The 20341-nt window shown below is 38.5% G+C and overlaps 1 protein-coding gene and 1 non-coding gene across 3 annotated transcripts in view; both read right to left on the reverse strand.

The window, feature by feature from the left end:
- fam81b (family with sequence similarity 81 member B) overlaps window positions 1–20341 on the reverse strand; it is a 31740-nt gene that overhangs the window by 1278 nt on the left and 10121 nt on the right. For both annotated transcript variants that reach the window (XM_008103060.3, XM_008103061.3), the window contains exons 5-9: window positions 11216–11334; window positions 7867–7996; window positions 6483–6589; window positions 5099–5234; window positions 1817–2012 (exon numbers count right to left, since the gene is read on the reverse strand). In XM_008103060.3, the coding sequence (XP_008101267.1) occupies window positions 1817–2012; window positions 5099–5234; window positions 6483–6589; window positions 7867–7996; window positions 11216–11334 (688 nt within the window). The remainder of the gene's footprint in view (window positions 1–1816; window positions 2013–5098; window positions 5235–6482; window positions 6590–7866; window positions 7997–11215; window positions 11335–20341) is intronic.
- Window positions 1157–1237, reverse strand: mir5435b (microRNA mir-5435b). Its single transcript, NR_130064.1, has one exon. It is a non-coding gene; the product is annotated as a microRNA mir-5435b (primary transcript).

A 20341-nucleotide genomic window follows, 5' to 3' on the forward strand; every position in this document is an offset into this window, starting at 1 on the left:
AGTGAAAATGGGAAACTGCGGCATGGAAGGTGGCAATTCCCTGGGTAAAACAGGTGGCATACAGCACCCCAATTGCCTGGGTAAAACAGGTGACATACAGCAGCAAGAGGTGAAGCAGACCTCATTTGCCACTTCCACCTCAGCTGCTAAAAGGATCCAGCACTTCTGCTACTGCATACCACATGTATATCTGTTTTGTTGAGGAATGCTGACAACACACTGGCTGGGGGACCCAAGGTTAAGACATCTTCTCCAGGGACTATGCTCAGTTCCTCCTGCTGGAACAGCAACCATGATGGAGTGACAGTAGACCCCTGGCCTCTACTACCATCTTCATGAAAATGCTTCTCCTCAGATACATTATTTCCATGCAGCAAAAAGGAGGGGAGCTGTTTCTTTAGCCAAGAACCAACCATTCTCCTTTCTGTCACTGCCCACTGGCTCAGCCAAGCATCTGAGTGAGCCAGAAAGACAACAAGCATGTTAAATACGTTTGGGGACTCAAGGCATTTGTGGCTTTGCCATTCTCACAGGAAACCTGTGCCCCTAACACCTGTGAAAGATGAGAGCAGGCTATATGCTGTTTTCAGTTGTCACATTTCATTGTGAGATTTAGCACACACAGTCTTTTTTTATCTTATCCAAGGCACCTCACTCTTCCTTCGATGCCGCTCCAAAGACCTCAAGCCTTGAGAGGGTTTTCAGGGGAGATTGAGCGGGCCTTTTATTTACTGGCAAAGCTTAAATGCTCACCTATAGTACATAAGCACAATATCTGGTTCCACAGGCTTGAATCCTACTCAGTGATTCCTTCAATCAAGGAAGTACTATGTCTTATCTTTAAATTCATACACCAAAACCACACTCAATGAAGTTGACAATACTATGCAGAATTAAAAATCAAATTATTACCAATACCATAAAAGCCAAACAATTAAAACAATACAAGATCTAGGGTTATACTCAGGATCTTTACTTTTTATTTGTTGCTTTTTTTAAAAAAACTGATGGTATGTTCATCTGGAAAAGCTCTAAGGAGATTACAGAATTACCCCTGTTCCTGAGGGCCTGGTATTTGCAGTTTCACCAACCTACATCTAGGAATTTTTTAGGTCCTCCAGGTGATTTTATGTCATGCTTCCACTGCAGATTACCATGCAGTCTTCCTGGAAGAACTAGCAAATTCCTAAATATGATACCTCTCTAGGAATTTTCTAGGTCATCCAGAATGACTCTGGCAACTTCCAGCTGTAGCCATTCATTTCAATATCCAGTTTCTTGTTTCCAGAGCAAATTCAGGAATGTATCAGGGATGACATGGAAATGAGAGTCATACTCTACTGCCAGTATGAACCAGTCCACATACTAGAACTGTATATATGTGAGGTACATATAATATTGCTGTTCTTTCCTGGATTGCTAGGAAAGTCATCACTTCGGCAAATGCCATAGATTTGAGTCTGCTCCAGTTAGAACAAACATTTTGTATTAAACCATTAAAATGTTTCTGAACAGTAAGTACAAATGAGTAACATGGGACTAAGTAAAATTACCTGAAAAGACATGACAGGCAATTGCTACTGGATGTGACTCCTTTGTTTCAAATTTAGAACGATTTGAAAAGGCTTGACAGGTTGACTCACCAAAGCAGAACATGTATGGGTAAAACCATCTTTCATCATATTCTAAAGGGATTATGAATATAATGATATAAAGTTTTTTCCTGATCAAATTTTGCAAGCCTGGCTAAAGAATGAAAAAGATCATTTTCTTACCTTATTTTTTATTTTTTTTATTTTAAAAAGTAATGCCTCACCTGATCGATATTCAGCCTGCATTTCTTCCAGTTCTTTCCACATCATTTTTTCAAATCTAGCAATCCTTGCATGGAGTTTATTATTATCATTTTTTACATGGATCAGCTCTCTGTCAAATTGCTCTGATTTATCTGTACTTTCTATCCTTTTTAAGATGAAATAAAAACTGTCTTCCATTTTATTTTCCACAGTTTCCTTTTGAAAGATCATTATAAAACATCAAGTTAATTACAACATATCCACCAAAATAGCTTTGAAACATTAAATTACTTGTCATTTTGTTCAAATTCTTTGCTGTATGGAGATAATAAGAATATGTCTAGCTTTTTTCATTTGTAAGATCTTTGTAGAAATTTTTTTACTTTAGGTGCTGTACAATTTCATCCAAGACCATTCTTTGCAAAAGAAACCGATGTGTAATCCACACAATTAAATGGAAGAGTCTAAGTTTCATGTGCCAGACCCAAATTTGAGATGAGAACAAGTCTGTCATAATGGTTGGAATAGTAGCCAAAATACAAAGAAAATGACCACATAATCATGCCATTCTCTAGGGTAGCAGTGGGCCAGTCACAATCTCCCAGGCTCATCTGTTTCCCTTTTCTATGAAGATTGAGTTGATGGACAGGTACGACCTTTATATAAATAAATAAATTATGCCTGGTAAGGGTTCTTAGTGGTGCCCTTGTTGGAATCACACGGGGAATATACTGATAACTCTGACACTCATCCAACATCATGCTCATTAATACACATCTTGATGTCTTTGAAGTACCAATTCACAAATAGAAATGTGAACTGTTATAACAGTATGTAACTTCCATGGTAGTGGTTTGTGTGCTGGAGTACAACTCTGGAGGCCAGATTCAAATCTCTGCTCACTAGCATTCAGGTTTCTTTGGAGGTCAACTGAATAGAAAGCTCTAACCACCATCTTATGGTGCTGGGCTATCATCATCTCATGAATACCACATTACTCACAAATAGCTTAGCCTTAAAACAAATTGGTTACGTTTTTCTGGGAATATGTGGGTGTTAAAAAGCATTCCCCCCTTCTACAAGCTTTCACCAATTCTTTCATGGCCAAGGTATCTCTAGATAGATGCCTAGGAAGGAATTTTCATCCTATGCTTCTTATCACAAGTGAACAAGGAGAATGTCCTCTCAAAATATTCTCTACTCTATGGCAGTGACAGCTTGCATGGAACAAAAGTATTTCTTTCTTAATAAGGGTAGATAGATGATGGAGTGAGGTGTGGGTCCACCGCAAGGGTAAAGTGTTGCATTAAGCAATCCCTAAGGTTTGCAGAAACCGTGTAAACAACTTAATCTTTGTGAAGTATTCATTTCACATTCAGCACATTTGACATCCAGCACATTCACTGTGATTAAATATTACTGATAGGGGCCTTATATCAAATGTCAACAGCATGCAAATAGTAATAGTCTTGGGAAAACTTTACCAAATTAACAAAGCTACAGAAAGTCACCATAATATAATGCATTTCTCAAAAGAACCTGAGTAAGTTGTAAAACGTTTAATAGCTGGACTAGCTGTAGATCTCCAGTGCTGTTTCAAAATACAATGAGCACAACATGCAGTGAACAAAACATGAGTTTGGGGGGGGGAGGGTGCAGGAAAGAGATGGAATGAGAAATATACTGACCCACAAATAAAATAATTAAAGTCAGGCTCAATGTAGAAAAAATGGGAGATGAAAATCTTTCAGTTACAACAGTTATCTTATGATATATAAAGTTGCTTATTTAAAAGTAATTTTTAAACAAGGAAGCATGCATGTTTCCCTCTACCAAGGTAACCTAGTTTATGGAAAGGAGGTTATAAACCTTTGTCACAAGAGGAGAGTAATGTCTGTGTGGTTGAGGAACTTTGGGGGTGGGGGGGCTGTGTCCAAAATTGTGTTCCTATTAATAAGGGTCAATAGCACTGAGCATTTGTGTGGAGCTATTTAGAATGGATACTTTATTATTGTAAGTGTTCATATATCCTTTAAAAAACAGTATTGTTTTCCCTTCCCAAGCATCTATTTGGCAAGGACTTGGGTGGGAAGGAATCAGTGAAGGCTTGCAGAGAGGGGGCTATAATCTTAACATTCACATATTCCCAGGAAATGTCATCAAATCAGTGTGTTATTTTAAACTGTTTCATCTACTGTGGTGTGAAAAACAAAGAGCTACAGCTGATTTTGATAGTAAACAAATTGGAATGAGGACATGGTTTGAATTTCCAGAAAGAAATCGTCTCAGCTACAAACAGCCCTCAAGAGCTTGATAGTATCCCCATCTGGTTTCCTTCTCTACATGAGAAGTTTAATTCAGATAAATGTTGGCCATCTTGGTTCTGAAACAGGGATTTCCTGAAGCTAAACACTCTACTTAAGGGCTTGCATGAGGCTAAGAGTCTTCTATAGCCAAGAACTGGCATTGTAATTTTGAATGCAGTCTTTGAAAAATGGGAACACTGCCATCCATGAGATCTAAGACAAAGAATAATATGATTTTGCCTTTCACTGAGGGAACAGCACCCATAAGAGAAGGTAACAGAACTTCAAAACCCATCCATTATCAGAATGGCTTGTGTAATTGGTGTTATGTTCTAACATTCCTTTTTGACAGTAGTATCTTAACCCAAAGGTTGGTTGCAATAAGGTCATTCTGTTATCAAAACTACTTTTGTCCACAGAACCAGGAAAAAGTGGTTCCTTCTCTCATGTGCACCCACCAGTGCAAGGTTTTAAGTTATGCATAAGGAGGAAGGGAAAGAAAGCCTACTGCATTAGCAAACATCAGTTAGTGCAATGTAATAATTTAGGCTAAGAACTAAATTGTTGCAAAGATTATGAAGTCTCAATCTATGATGATAAAATCAGATCATCTAGTATCATTCTGTATGTTTTTTGGTTTTGGTATCAATTCTTCATCTTCTCAAGTCATTCTACTAGGCACTTCAATTTTTTATTTTATTTTTTTGGTTTGAATGTATTTCCTTCGCCCTGCTGCTCAATGAAAGTATTCATATTTCAACTTATCCTTCTTGCTGAAAAGTTTTTCTTTACTACAGCAATGGTTTAAACAAGGGATGCATTCTGGCAGATTTTACTAAATCTAGTTTGCATGGGATTAAAAAGTTATAAATGGTGGAGTCTCCTTTAAAAGTTTGGAGTGTTTTGGTTATTGATTTCTGCATGGCAGGTTATTGGACTGAATGGCCCTTATGGTCTCTTCCAACTTGATGTTTCTGTGATTCTAAGTACTCTTACCAGTTTGTCTTTCATTGTGCCAAAGATCTGATTTGTGAAGTGGAATTGTTCTTGTTCATATCTCCTCATCTCATTTTCTATCCACTTCTGTTGGTTTTGAATGTGATCCTTAAAGTCATTTAGAACACCATTTATCCTAATAATTAAAGAGAATTTTCTCTTATTACTGTTAGTGTATATTAATAGAATATTAATTTTGGGGAAACACATCAGGGAAGATGGTTGTATTTTTATCATAGAACAAATCTGTGCTCAACACAGGAAGCCAAGACTACAGAAGGCACAACTCTGGCTGCTGCTAAACAGTTCCCAGTTAATTGTTACTGGAAAGTACCAGTATATGCTGAAGCACATAGGAAGAAGTAACCTGGAGGACATACAAATGAAATAGCAAGCTCTCCAAATGAAATTGTTAGACTGTGCCATTATTAACTACCATTAAAAAAGTAAGATTTTGAAATGGATTAATCTCAGAATTTTAGACTACAGATCAGAAACCCAATCGCGTTTGTTAAAAATGTCTCCCTTCCATTGTTTTGGCAGGATTGGGATGCATGATATCTAACAAAATTCAAACAAATACAATACAATATAAATATTTTTAAAAATGTGGTGATGAAATTAAACTATAACATGACAAACAATTTTAAATGATAATTAAGTGCAAAACAGATAAAAAAATTAATAAGACACAATAATAAAAACCCTAGCTTAAAAACTGCTCCTGTCAGGACAACGAAGGTACCAGTCTAGCCGTCTTACAAACAGAATTCCAACGATTCTTCACAGCACCAAAAGTCCTCTCTCGTATCTCTAGAGGTGCTTGTAAGGGCAGCAGAACCGAAAAAGGGCTTGTCCCTCAAAGACCATAATAGAATAACTTTATTGTCATTGTACACTGTACAATGAAATTAAATGCTTCTGTAAACAGAAAATGGAGAAGTGCCATCCTCTCTGAAAAAACAAGACCAGCAGATTGTGGCACAGACCATGAACTGCTAATATCAAATATCAGAGTAAAATATACGCCCAACCTTAGAATTATCCATGCCATAGTATTTCTGTTTTCTATGTACAGTTGTGAAAGCGAAGAAACCTGATAGACAGACAATCAAGTCATTTGAAATATGGGACTGAAATAAAGTTCTGTCGACAAAGGTTGCATTATATGGAATGGGTCAACCAAGATCCTGAGTTTACAAGACCAGAGTAGGGCATTTAATGGCTGGGAATCTTGGAGGTCACTACTTAATAGACTTGCTGTGTGTTGAAATTGACTTGATGTCAAGTAAGGGTTTTCTTTTGTAGACTCATGCCAATACAGGGATCCTCTTAAGAACTTTACCAGGTGCATTAACAGGATTAAAAAGCTTCAATCACTTACTTAAGATCTAGGAGTTGCAGTTCATGGTGTTGATTCCCTTGTATTGTCTTTAAATTGGAGTTTTGCTCTGAGCTGGATGTTTCTATCTTGCCTAAAAGCTGCATTACCTAATAAGAATTCAACAGGGAACACTTTTTATAAGGCAGAAGTCCAGCACTTACATTAAATACACATTACTGCTGCAGTGATGTGGGAAAAGACAAAATTTCAAGCAGGGACTATTAGTCTTTTCTCAGAACTGATTCAGCTGAATCAGGAAGGCTTGCTACCACTTTTTGCAAAATAATTAGTACGCAGAATTTATTCCCTAGATTTCATTTTGTATGTAAGCTACTAAACTTCACTTGGAAAACTGAAATATAACAAAATAAAAATAATTCACTTAAATGTCCAGGGAGGGCTGCACCATGCTGTTATTTCTGAATGTACAGATCAGCACTCTCTCACTTTCTTTCTCTTAAAGTATTTCTTCTCTGAACATCCCTCCCACCTACTTTTTGATCCTTTTCTCCTTGTAATTTCTTTGTAACTACATTTACATACTCTGGTATTCTGTTTCATATGATTATGATTTGAATTTACTTTGTTTTCCACTGATAGTGGAACTTCTATACAATTAGTGAGAGGCAGGTCTTGAAGTTTTTACATTTTCTCTTCCACATCCCTCCCTATGTGAAAATGACAATGTGGCAATGAGAAATGAGAAGCCAGTTCTTCCATACAGTCCTGGGAAAAATGGATGGCTACATCAAGTGAACTTTGCGCATTTTTAGAATCAGTGCCAAAAGCATGACCCACCACGTAAATGATTCCTGAAGAATAACTTCAGTCTTAAATAAGGATAGTTAACTCCAGGGAATGGACTACAATAAGTTTCAGTTTGCAACAAAACCAGTGAGATTTGTAAATAATATGTAGGACTAAATAATATACACACAGAAGACCAAAAGAATACTTATTTACTATTAGGACAACAAATATGTAAAAGTCCATGTCAGATCTTCATATGAATCAGGTATGAATAAAAGGCTGCAGAATGTTTTAAAGTGTTATCATTAGAAATATGAACTGAGCATCTTCCTTACAATGCTGTCAGGAATATTTTTCAGTAGACAGGACAAATTCCATATTCGATAAAGGCCCCCAGTAAAGTACCTTCTATGGCTCCAAATCCATGCTCAAAAACCACATTGCATCACCCATATTGTTATTGAAATCTGTCCTGATTCTCAAATCATCAAACAAACTGAATGTTTTACACACACTCATTACTGTGCAAAATATTTTTTGTCTTTGTCTTCTATTAAAATCATTCAAAGATTTTGATTAGGGCTGGATGTGGTATACTTCACAAATTAAGGTAATATACACATTTTCTTCTTACCTTTATCTCTACATTATTAGAGTAATTTTCCAAGGAGGACTGGATATTTTGAATTTCTTTCTCAAGTTTTGAAATCTCAAGCCTAATAATATTTATATCCCCAGAGAGTTTTGCAATACTGGCATCACATCTAGAAATGAGAATTGAGGAAAAGGTACTAAGTAATGTTAAAAACCCTTAAACCCCTTCCATCCCATTCTATGCATCCTCATTCCTTCATGGGTATATCCATCCAAACCAGCAACTTCTCTCCGTATGGAAGAATACATATGCCTTGACTCTTACCTGAAGGTAGGGCCGTAGCCAGAAAAAATTTTCGGGAGGGATTTTGAAAATTTCGGGGGGGGGGGGGTGAACCCCTAGCACGCACCCCTCCCCGCTACAAACCTGTCAATATCTGCTTGAGATAGTGCCTGGAGGGACTCTTAATGTTTTGCACCTCATAGACTTAGCATGGGGATTTGGTTAACCAGTTAAAATTCATGAGTAAACCAGATTTTTTTTATATAACCTGAAAAATTTCGGGGGGGGGGGGGGGGGTTGAAGGCACCCAAAAACCAAAATACTTCACACGGAGTTTCCTTTAAAAAGTGATTTGAAACCACAATTAATTGAGCAAATGGTTATTATATTAGTATACTATAACAGCGTTTTTCACAATATGTGCTGGCCAGTCACCTGTTGTTAATGGAAAAGCGGTCCAACAAGGACACCACTAAGTACATGATTCAGTGACAATGACATTGGTTTCCATACCTGATGAAAACAGTTAGTGTTGGCTCTTTCAAAGCCTTGAACAATCTGACACAAGCTTAATTGGAAAACTGTCATCTTCTGGCAATACTGACAGACTGTTCTGTCTGTTTCATCACCTCAGACACAATGTCTGACAACACAAGAATTGGGCCTTTTCAGGAGCTATGCTTTTATTGTGGAGTGTCTGGAAAAAAGAGATTTTGTCCAGACAGTCTTTTCTTTTCTAATGAGCTTTTAGAAATCTGTAATGGTTGAGATGCTCCTTTTTTAATTTAACTATTTTCATAATAACTACTGTTAATACCCCCTTTTATGGTTGCATATTTTACTGTATTTCAAAACAATACTTCAATAGCCAGATTGAAAGTTTCAACAGAACAATTGAGTATTTCAATAATTTTTGTTCCTTCTCTCTTTTGTATAACTTTATCGAGTTACACCCATAGCAGTGACTGTGTCAGGAAATTCCTTTCCATTTTCTTTCTCCACAAGCTATGTCCAACCCAAATTTTCTGTTTGTTGAATACCCAATATTTTCAGCCTACGGAAGGAGGGAGGGAGGGAGGGAGGGAGGGAGGGAGGGAGGGAGGGAGGGAGGGAGGGAGAAAGAAGAAAGGCTTTTGCATCCTCCATAGAAAGATAGGGAGTAGAAGACAATAGGTGCAGCTACATCGTAGAATTAAGACAGTTTGACACCACTTTAACTGTCATGGGTCAAAGCTATGGAATCATGGGAACTTAAGTTTTATAAAGCCTTTAGCTTTCTCTGCCAAATAGTGCTGGTGCCTTCCCAAGTTACAACTCCCAGGATTCCATAACATTGAGCCATGACAGTAAAAGTGGTGTCAAACTGCATTAACTCTTATAGATTAGTGTAGATCAGAGGTTCTCAACCTGTGGGTCCCCAGATGTTTTGGCCTTCAGCTCCCACAAATCCTAACAGCTGGTAAACTGGCTGAGATTTCTGGGAGTTGTGGGCCAAAACACCTGGGGGCCCACAGGTTGAGAACCACAAGTGCAGATTTACCTAGTGACAGCAGTTCTAAAGGCCCACACATACTGCTAAGAGAGAAGGGAGGAGGGTGCAAAGATGCTAAAACCACCACCACTCTATTCCCCACTCTCTCTTCTTTGTCCTTCTATGTCAGAGAATGGAGTGGGGATGTGGTTCCCAGTGGTCTTCACTGGTTGGAGGCCAGGAACCTTGTTTCTGCCCCCTAACCAGCTTAGCTATTAACCTGCCTCAGACCTCTTTGAATTGTTTGTGTACTATCTTTTTTCAGTTACTAATTCAGTCAATACAATAGTATATCAGATCAAATCCATATTCCGTATATCCTCTTAAGCAGAAGTTCTTTTTTTTCTTAAATCTTTTTTACTGGTGCTTTTCAGTCAACATTTCAGAAAGGAACTGTGAAGGCAAGCAATATACAGAAAGTGCTTATATGGAGGTATAAATCATCGCATTGTAACTGGTTTACCCCAAGAGCAATCCTTCATTCTCAGCAATATTAGAAATTGGTTATTTAAATGCAGCTACTAAAGCCAGCAAAGTCAAGAGTCTGTGCTTCGCCAGAGATCTGTGTGCTCCCTCCCTTTCCAATCTAAAGAAAATTTAAAGAATCAACATTACTTCAGGAAATTGGTGCTAATGATCTGCTCTGTTAGTTATGAAGCATCACAGACTTAAGTATTCATATAGGATTGGATTGGATTAAGGCTTTTGCACAAGGTCTGATGGATGATTGGTATATATATTTGGTGTTGCATTGTGATAAATTTTTATATATTGTATTTTACTATGTTATTTAATTATTTTAACTGTTTTATTCTTATTTTATTGTATTAAGATGTACTGTAGTGATCCTACCAGTTGTGTAAGCCGCCCTGAGTCCCCTCGGGGAGAAGGGCGGGGTAGAAATATTGGAAATAAATAATAAATAAATATAGTACCTAATACTGTGCTTTTGAGTCAGCCCAAAAACAATTATAAAGACTTAAAAATATTGTTGATGTAAAAGCATACATTGAATCTGCAGCAGATGGAAAATCTGTACAGTGCTGTAATTTAAATTTGTTTATTCAATTTTTGTATTTAAATTTATTAAATCCAAAAATCTAGAACATGTTTCATGTGATTTTCAATATGCTTTCTAAAATATATACTTAGCACAAACTTGACCTACTTGTGGTATTTCAGTTTGACATTTATAATATGTCTAACACTGGCTTAAACATCAAATTAGGTTATGATTTTACAAATTAAGCACCAAAACATCATGTTATACAACAAATTTGACAGAAAACTTAGTTCAATACGCAGTAATGTTATGTTGTAATTACTGTATTTACAAATTTAGCACCAAAATATATGATATATTGAAAACATTGACTACAAAAATGGCTTGGATAATCCAGAACCTTGGATAAGCGAGGCTTGGATAAGTGAGACTCTACTGTAGTTAATTTTAACCACAATTTATGTGTTAATGAGATTATTCAATACAGAAACAAATGTTCCCAATCTTTTCCTATCAAGGTAGGATTCCAGAACTGAAATTTTACACAGTTATCACAATTATTTTGAACTTACCTTGCCACTCTCCCACGAAGATCCCCAACTCCCAGCAAGTGTTTATGGTCCAGGCTCTGCATAGCGAAATTAGTTCCTGATGACATGTTATCTCTAGCTTTTATTTGCCCCTCCAGTACCTATAGTTTTATCAGGGTTATAAATAACAATACTTATATGAGCTCAGTTGGTTGAAATATAAAACGGTTGAATTAAAAATGAACCATCATGTTTTGGAACCAGGTGACTTTTCCAGTCTGTTTATCAAAAGTATAAGGAATATCAAACCATTATTTAGAATTGCCTCCTGGCCTAAGATAAACAGAATGTCTATTTATCTAATTTGATTGTTGCGTATTGATGTGTGGAACCAATTTATTTATCATACCTTACAAAAACAGTAACAGGCTCCTCAAATTAGTTGTTGGTCCTGGTTTTATCTTGTTGCTGTCCTTATTGACAGCACTTCCAATTATTTTGCAAATACAATTTTGCCCAGTTGTATAATTTAGAGCTTTATCACACATCACAAGTATTATTCCACTTTAACTGCCATGGCTGTATACTACGGAATTAAAAGATTTGTAGTTTAGTGGTGCCCTAGAGCTCTCTGAATTTCTCTCCCTCATTTGCTCATCCTAAGACTTTGTGGTATGAAATTGTCTTTAAAAGATCCTGAAAAGGGTAAGAATTGTGGAGGTGTCTAAAGCATAAACACATGGCACGGTTTGTGTATTTCTTGGCAAACAAATCACCATTCAACCTAATAGGATGATGAACAAACTGGCTCTGCCAGTGTAATCAAATTGGATTGTATGAACTGCGGGATGAGAAGGGAAATGTTTTTCTGTAGTCCAAAATGGAAAAAGAGAATGCCTTATCTTGAAAAAAAAACATGTTGAGAAACTCTGGTATATTTCCCTCTATATTGACAGTGACTAGTTGAGATTTATGGTTGCCAAGTCAGGAGTATCCCAGTCCCTGAGATTTCAGGGCCAAAACCAGAGACTGAAGATTAGTGTCCTAATGATGACATTAAAGATGGTACATCAAGCTTGTACCATAGTTGCTCAGAGTATGCCATTCAAATCAAAACACAACTACTTAAATTAGAATTTTTAGCTAAAAGGGGTATATGCAGATCGGAGCCCCTGGTGGCGCAGTGGGTTAAACCCTTGTGCTGGCAGGATTGATGACTTGAAGATTGGGTTGCTGACCTGAAGGTTGCTAGTTTGAATCCAACCTGGGAGGAGTGTGGATGAACTCTATCAGCTCCAGCTCCATGCGGGGACATGCGAGAAGCCTCCCAAAAGGATGGTAAAAACATCAAAAAAACATCTGGGCATCCTCTGGGCAACATCCTTGCAGGCAACCAATTCTCTCACACCAGAAGCAACTTGCAGTTTCTCAAATTGCTCCTGACACTAAAAAAAATATGTGGATCCAGTTGAAATTAATTTATTCTCACTTGTTTCAGGAGACTGGATGGGAAGCATTTAATTAGACTATTCATTTCTGGACAGAAGAATGTAAAAGCCCTCGCGCCAGTCATTATGTTGTATGGGGGAATTCAGAAATAAACAACGATGCCCCGAAGACTGCAATTTTAAACACACTAAGGACTGGGTTTTATTGTTATTATTATTAATGGCACATTTATCTTCTACAGATTTCAAAACACTTATCTATAATCGTAATATTTCTGTATCATTTCCCAGCACACAATTACACTCAGTGCTGGGATAATCTCCCAGATCAGTCAGTCAAAAGAGTAGAGTGTAGGGATTGCCTTGGATTCTGCACTAAGAGATGTAGAGATAACAATGTTTTTAAAACAAATAGCTATAAAGAGTATTTCCAGAAATAATAAGAATTTTCAGCAGAGTTCCCACTGAAGAACCAACTCGGTGAAATAAATCTAGCTGAGTAAAGAAATCTACTTAAGGCAAAGGGCAAAATTTCAATATCCTTCCAAATTGAATATTCTACCCACCTTAATTCACTTTACACAGGTGAACGATTTTAGTGCATTGGCTGTATTTGTCAAAGGGAAATCTACTATATAATCTCAGGTATCTCTAACCCAGGAGGTGGGAGGAAAGCTGAGCATCAGAGAGAAGGATCTGACCAGTTATGCTACTAGTGATGAAGGCTCAGACATTGCCAGCATGTACTCAATTATTTGGGTTTAAGCCCCACTGAAGTCAATGTGTCATATCTCTTAGTAAAGCCATACTAGATTAAGGACGTTGTCATATGCAGGCTTCCCCCTGTTTCTAGAGCCCCACGGAGGCTATCAAACAACACAAGACTACACCTGGGGATTGACTATGGACTCCAGTTTTATAGTGTCTGGACATTTTTGGAGTTTGGTAGCTATTGACCCCTGCAGATGCAGACTGCAGCCAGGAAATCAGAAGACGTCTACTTCTTGGGAGGAGAGCAATGGCCAACCTCGATAAAATACTGAAAAGCAGAGACGTCACACTGGCAACGAAGGTCCACATAGTGAAAGCAATGGTATTCCCCATAGTAACCTATGGATGCGAGAGCTGGACCATAAGGAAGGCTGAGCAAAAGAAGATAGACGCTTTTGAACTTTGGTGCTGGAGGAAAATCCTGAGAGTTCCTTGGACCGCAAGAAGATCCAACCAGTCCATCCTCCAGGAAATAATGCCCGACTGCTCACTGGAAGGAAGGATACTAGAGGCAAAGATGAAGTATTTTGGCCACATCATGAGAAGACAGGAAAGCTTGGAGAAGATCATGATGCTGGGGGAAAAGGAAGGAAAAAGGAAGAGAGGACGACCAAGGGCGAGATGGATGGATGGTATCCTTGAATTGACTGGCTCGACTTTGAAGGAACTGGGGACGGTGACAGCCGACAGGGAGCTCTGGCGTGGACTGGTCCATGAGGTCACGAAGAGTCGAAAACGACTGAACGAGTGAGACGACGACAAGCTATTAACCCCAGACATCTCAATTCACTTGGAATCAGGAAAAGGCAGGTACTTGAAACTGTGATGGCAACTGTCATTGGATGTCTCCATTGTATTTTATGAAGGCAAATGGTTTGATAAGGGAGACAGCAATTATCCATTTTTAAATAACATGGAAAGGCACAAAACACAATGCTAAAGAAGAAGCTTCTTCCCGCTTTCCCCTGCTTCCCACCCCCATCATAGGATGAGGTCCTTAGCCTAGAAAAATTCCCTGTCTTCCTTCCACTACTTTGTAATTATTAGGGTTACTAAACAACCATTCTACACACTTAGTTGTTATTGAATCCCACTGAATTCAATATCCCTATATGAGACCACTTATCATGAGCCTTCTTCATGCCTTTTATTATATTCTCACAGTAAAAACAAGGCACCTGTCATTCCTAGCTGAAACCATGGCTTTCCACTGTATGAATAAGTCATGCATAGAGGTCCTTGCATTTGCTTGCTTCATCTTTCCTCTCTCCTTCTTTGCAGCCATAAGGAAGAAAATGGAAGCAACAATTTCTGTGTTTAAAGAAGCTGCTCTGGGATTCAGGGAATGGCAATTTGTTTGACCTCTACTTAGCAAACAGGCCAGGTTTGAGTCTGACTCATTCTAATGCACAACAGTTTTAAACAAACAGCAAACCCCCCAGGTTCTAACATCAGAGTGAACTGTGATTTGTTTAAAAGCAAAAGCAACCTAAACATAAAAGTAGAGATGTCAGAAGAGAGGAAGGCAAGGGGTGGCCTGATCACATGGTGGGAAACCATGGCTTTCTGTAGCAATCTAAGAAGAAGGGCCCTCTGGCTCACCTACATAACAAGAAACCATCGTTCTGAATCAGGCAATGATTCGTGTCTTCTAGTGTTGTCCAAAGACTTACATTTTAAGAATTATCTTCACGTTAATATGGAGAGTAATACAGGGAAGGCACGCTTTTGTCCTTGCTTTATTCAAAACCATAGTTGAAATTATCTGCCAAGGTTGGACTATAATGAAACTGTCAAAAGTGTTGAGATCCTTGGGTGAGGGCTAGGTTGGCTCTCTTTCTTTTTTATTCTGTCATTCATAATTCAAAATGATTGATTGGCTATAAATATTAATTTATCTTTAACTTTTATTGTAATGTTTTAAAATATATGCACATTTGACTGGGAATTTAACCAGCTAATTGCCAGTCAATGCTTGTGTCCCTAACAGCTAATACTTGCAGATCACTGCAGTGTAGTCTAAGTGTTTTGAAAAAAGGCAGCCAGCTTACTACTCCATATGTGTTGTTGTGAGTTTTCCGGGCTGTATGGCCATGTTCCAGAAGCATTCTCTCCTGACACTTCACCCACATTTAGGGCAGGCATCCTCAGAGGTTGTGAGATGTTAGAAACTAGGCACATTGGGTTTATATATCTGTGGAAGGTCCAGGGTGGGAGAAAGAACTCTTGTCTGTTGGAGGAAAGTGTGAATGTTGCAATTAATCACCTTGATTAGCATTAAAGGCCTTGCAAGCTTCATGGTCTGGCTTCTTTCTGCCTGGGGGAATCCTTTGTTGGGAGGTGTTAGCTGGCCCTGATTGATTCATGTCTGGAATACCTCACAAGCTTTGAGGATGCCTGCCATAGATGTGGGAGAAACATCAGGAGAGAATGCTTCTGGGACATGGCCATACAGCCAGCCCGGAAAACTCACAACAACCCAGTGATTCCAGCCATGAAAGCCCTCGACAACACATTACTCCCTATGTCGTTTGTATTTTTTGAAGTATTTTCAAGCCATGGATGGCTGAATTCATGGATACTGAGTTTGTAGATATTACACAAATTTGCAAGTTGTCTTAGGTCCCACTTCAAGAAAAATGAGGGATGTAAATAAACTAATACAGTTTCATGAATCCCCAAACCCTTATGGCTAGCAGCGATGCTGCTAACTGAAACATTCTGGGAACTATGGTTGAAACAAGTAGTTTTCTAAGGTCTGGTCCAAAGGTACCCCAAAAGTTCTGCCACTGCTTCTGCTTTCATGCCATGCATTGGCCACTCCAGGACAAAATCCTACACAACTCTCTTCTCTCAAAATCCATGAGAGCGGGGGGGGGGGGGGGGGGGGGGGGCGGACGGACGGACTTATTTTCTTTTCCACATTGCACTTTTTCTAAGCGATTGTTATTACCTAAATGTAATTGAACTAATAATGTTAAAAGGGAGGGAGGAAGGAAAAGGGAGGAAGAAAGGAAAAAGAAATGTGGCAGCAGCTTTAAGACTAATACGTTTTTCTTTAATAATTCTTTAGAAATACTAAGACTCCTTTAAAACCTTTTTAATTATGTTACTCTGTGTAATTTCAAACCCACACTAAAATGCCTCCTGCCTCACTAATGCTATTTCTATAAAGTCGGTGTTGATGGGTTTGTTTTGTTTCCCAAGCAGAGAAACCCATTATAATTTCACAGCCCTTCTTCTCATGCTGCATCTCAGTAATGTATACTTATGACGACTCTGAATATGGGCTGTTAATGTACACTCTCCCTAGTGACTTTCTTTGCCAAGACCCCAAATTATTCATGGCTGTTATGTCAGCCTCATAGCCCTATGCAGCAGACTGAAAACCACCTCTGTGAAAGGAAGTATTTCATTACTGTGATAGGATTTTTAAAAGCCGATGTATGTGTATGTGAGAGAAATAAATCTCTAGACTTGTGGATGTCTGACTACTGGCTACAATGGTTAGAAGGATGCCCGCTGCTCCTATTTTCTCATTCACCAGGATAGTGAAGCAAAGAGAATGGGGAGCAAAACCAGAGTTAAAATGGGGAAGACCAGAGGTATGCTCCTGATGTTCCTAGCATGGCTAATCCAAAGGCATTGCACGGTTCTTTCGTCTTTTTCTCTTTAATGGATAGTAAAGGATCAGAGGAAAACTTGGATGATTATAACCAGTGAAATATATAAAATGCTTTGAACATGGCTGGGCGATAGTACATTAAAGGCCTTGTCTGGGAGCACAATGAAAGCAATTCTACACATTTTGCACAAGAGGGTAGAATTCTGGGCTTGTAAAACTTTTGGACTATGTTTGTGTGCATGCCAAAGTTTGGGAAAGTTGCCTATTTTATAATAAAACATTTAAGTTATAATCCAAAAAAGTCATTTCCCAAACTTTGGTGTTTGCCTGTTTCTCTCTGAAGATCATTTTGGAAGATTCTGTAATAAATAGCCCAGCTTCTGCCTACCAAGCTGTTCAAAAACAAATGTGAGTAGATTATTAAGAATCGCATTAAAGCGGGGAGGTATTTAGGCTTGGCATTTCGATCAGAAAAAGGAGGTTTACAAACAAGAAAGCTCTTTGGCAGGGAGATGGAGCAACAGCACCCTGGTGGCCGGAACCGAGCCCAGCCTCCAAAGCTGCTGAAAGATGGGAAAGCCTATATATACCTCTGTGATGTCTCATGGGCCTTGTAGTCCCGTTCCTAGTGCTATTGTGGCTGATGAGGAGGAAAATTTGGGATTTCCACCGGTTCAGCTTGAATCGGAGCCTCGCCACCTGGAGGATGTTTGTCCTCAGGAAGTTAACCAAACAAGCCTTGGGCAGAATTCTCCCCCGTTTTCCCGAAAAGATAATTATAATAGAGATAGAGGAGCCAGGGAGGCTAATCGCCGGAGCCTCAGGATCGCTGCCAATTAGCTGATTAGGTCTGCTTCCCTTGGGAAATTCTAAGGAGTCATGCATCTGGACAGAGTTTGGTTTCCTTTCTTGTTCTCCAGGGAAAGTGTTCTGTTGGCGGAAAAACAAGATCCTATATAGGGGTTTTGCCGCAAGGGGAACCTTGCGGAGTCAATTTGTTCAGCTTGAGGAGAGAGATCGTGTGTAGACTTCGTACCCCAGTTCCTTGTTTCACGGATCAAGTTTCCAACCTAGCCTTGTTTCACGGATCAAGATTCCAGCCTTGCCTTGCTTCACGGACTTCTATGGACTCAGTTCATGTTTCATGTTTGCCTTGTTTCAAGTTTGACCTAGACAAGTTTCAAGTCTTGCCTTGTCTTGCGTTTTACCACGGACCTTGCTTCCTAGTTTCAAGCCTTGTTTTCCAGTTTCCTTCGGATTTACCTTAAGCCTCGAAAGACTTTGGACAGTTCCCCGCACTATTGCTTGGCAATAGTGTGTGTTTCGGTCAAGTGGATTATAACTTTGAACTCTAATATCTTATATTGGACAATACTTTCCTGGACTATATTTGGCCTTTCCTGAAAGGTCTGCTTCTGAACTATATTTTTCACTTGTTTTTATTGACTTTATATATTTCTTTAATAAAGATATTAGATAGAATCTGGTCTCTGCGCATGGTTATTGGTGCTCTGCAGCCTGGATCCTGACAACCTCTATCTTCTTGTCTGTCTTGCCACTGTTATAATCAGCACTGAATGTTTGCCATATATGTGTTCTGTTTTTTTTCGTGTCAGGAGCGACTTAAACTGCAAGTTGCTTCTGTTCTGTGATCCAACCTGAGTTCTCTTTGGGGTGAGAAAGGCGGAATATAAATACTGTACATAAATAAATAAATACCTCCCTGAATATAATAAAGTACTAGATCTGGATGAGAAATTAAATATACAAAGGGAGGTAAATCTGGAATCTAAATTGCTATGGTCATTTTACATGTTGTGTAAAATTATTCTGCATTTTCAGAGGTTGATATGAACTTTTGCTTTCGCTGCTTCAGTCCGTTTGTCTGAGCTGTACCAGGATTCCTGACATGAAGAGACACTAAGGTCCTCAAAAGTTGCAAAAAGGCTACAATAGTAGTTCCTTGAGCATTAAACTACATGATGTGCTGAGTATATTTTAGAAAAGATGTTCCCTCAAATCTTGAAAATACCTGTTTGTCATAGTATGCGATTTACTGATATATCATGCATTTCATTGTTTTCCCTTTCAAATATGTAACAGGTATAGTCACATTTCTTTTTTAATGATGTTGAAATTTATCCTGGTTAGATTCTTTCTTTTATCAGAGCAAAATAGCTTTCTGGTTTTTATTTACCAGCAGCTGTCTGGAGGCAGCTGTCTGCATCTTCTTAGTTATATGGATATTTCTTAGTTGCAGATCTAACAAAACCTCTATGAGAAGTCTGTAATCATTGTGAGGGAATGCACTCTGCTTTATATTGAAACTGTTGTCATCACTGACGTGTGGAGAATTGTGTGGTTGTTTTATTTTAGCATGTTATTCAGATTGCATTGGGAGTTCTGTCTTTTAGTTCTACAACATAGTATCCTAAACCTTTTGTACCTTTCTAAATGTTTGAGAATGAAACTTAGATATATTTCAAATATTTTAACTTTGATTTCTGTGTATTTTTTAATTTAGTTGTTATTTATATATATGACACTGATGAAATAGCAATAAGGTTTTTCCCCTCTCCACTCTTGTTCTTTTCCTGCAAGCAGGGAAAGACCTGTGTGTGTCATGATTGCCCTCACTTTCATATTATTAATTCAGCATGCTTGGTTTTGTGATTGGAAGGCAAGCACTGGTGTAATTTGCAAGTCTGATTGCTCAGGCTTGTATGTCCAAGGAAATGCCATCATCAGATGGAAAATGAACTAACTATTGGGAATATGCATTTGCCCTAATGTCTAGTTTGACTTTAGAATTATCATTAAATGGTTGAAAAGATGATTATTAACACAGCTTCAGAGCACAGTCCCTTGTAACCCAAGGACAAAGAAAATGGTTTCAAAATTACATTTCTTGATTGCCTTTGAGCTAAACAAGTTCATGGGTCCTGAAGGTTGCATTGGTATCTGTTCTGAATGTATCTGTAAGTTATAGCAGGTACTGGCACAAGGTATGCGTGAATCAAGATATTCTAACCCCGCTGTCTTATGCTGTTGTTAATTTGGGGGGGGGGTTGATGGTAAGGAAACACATCTGTGCCACAAGTCAGAATCTATCCTTGGAGGATTTGCCAGAGAGACCACCAGGTACTTTGCATTCAGGACATAAGGCAGATGCTGACAGCTAGTTGGCTAGACTTGCAGCCTCCTGGGAAGATCAAAGCTATACATATTTTATAAGTAACTTAATATTAAGCAAACCCAGCTGGAGCTGGAAAAAACAGTCATCCTGAATAAACTACAGGTTAAACAAATTGCCACCGATACTAA

Source organism: Anolis carolinensis, chromosome 2 (assembly GCF_035594765.1).
Source record: "Anolis carolinensis isolate JA03-04 chromosome 2, rAnoCar3.1.pri, whole genome shotgun sequence".
NCBI classification, from domain to species: domain Eukaryota; kingdom Metazoa; phylum Chordata; class Lepidosauria; order Squamata; family Dactyloidae; genus Anolis; species Anolis carolinensis.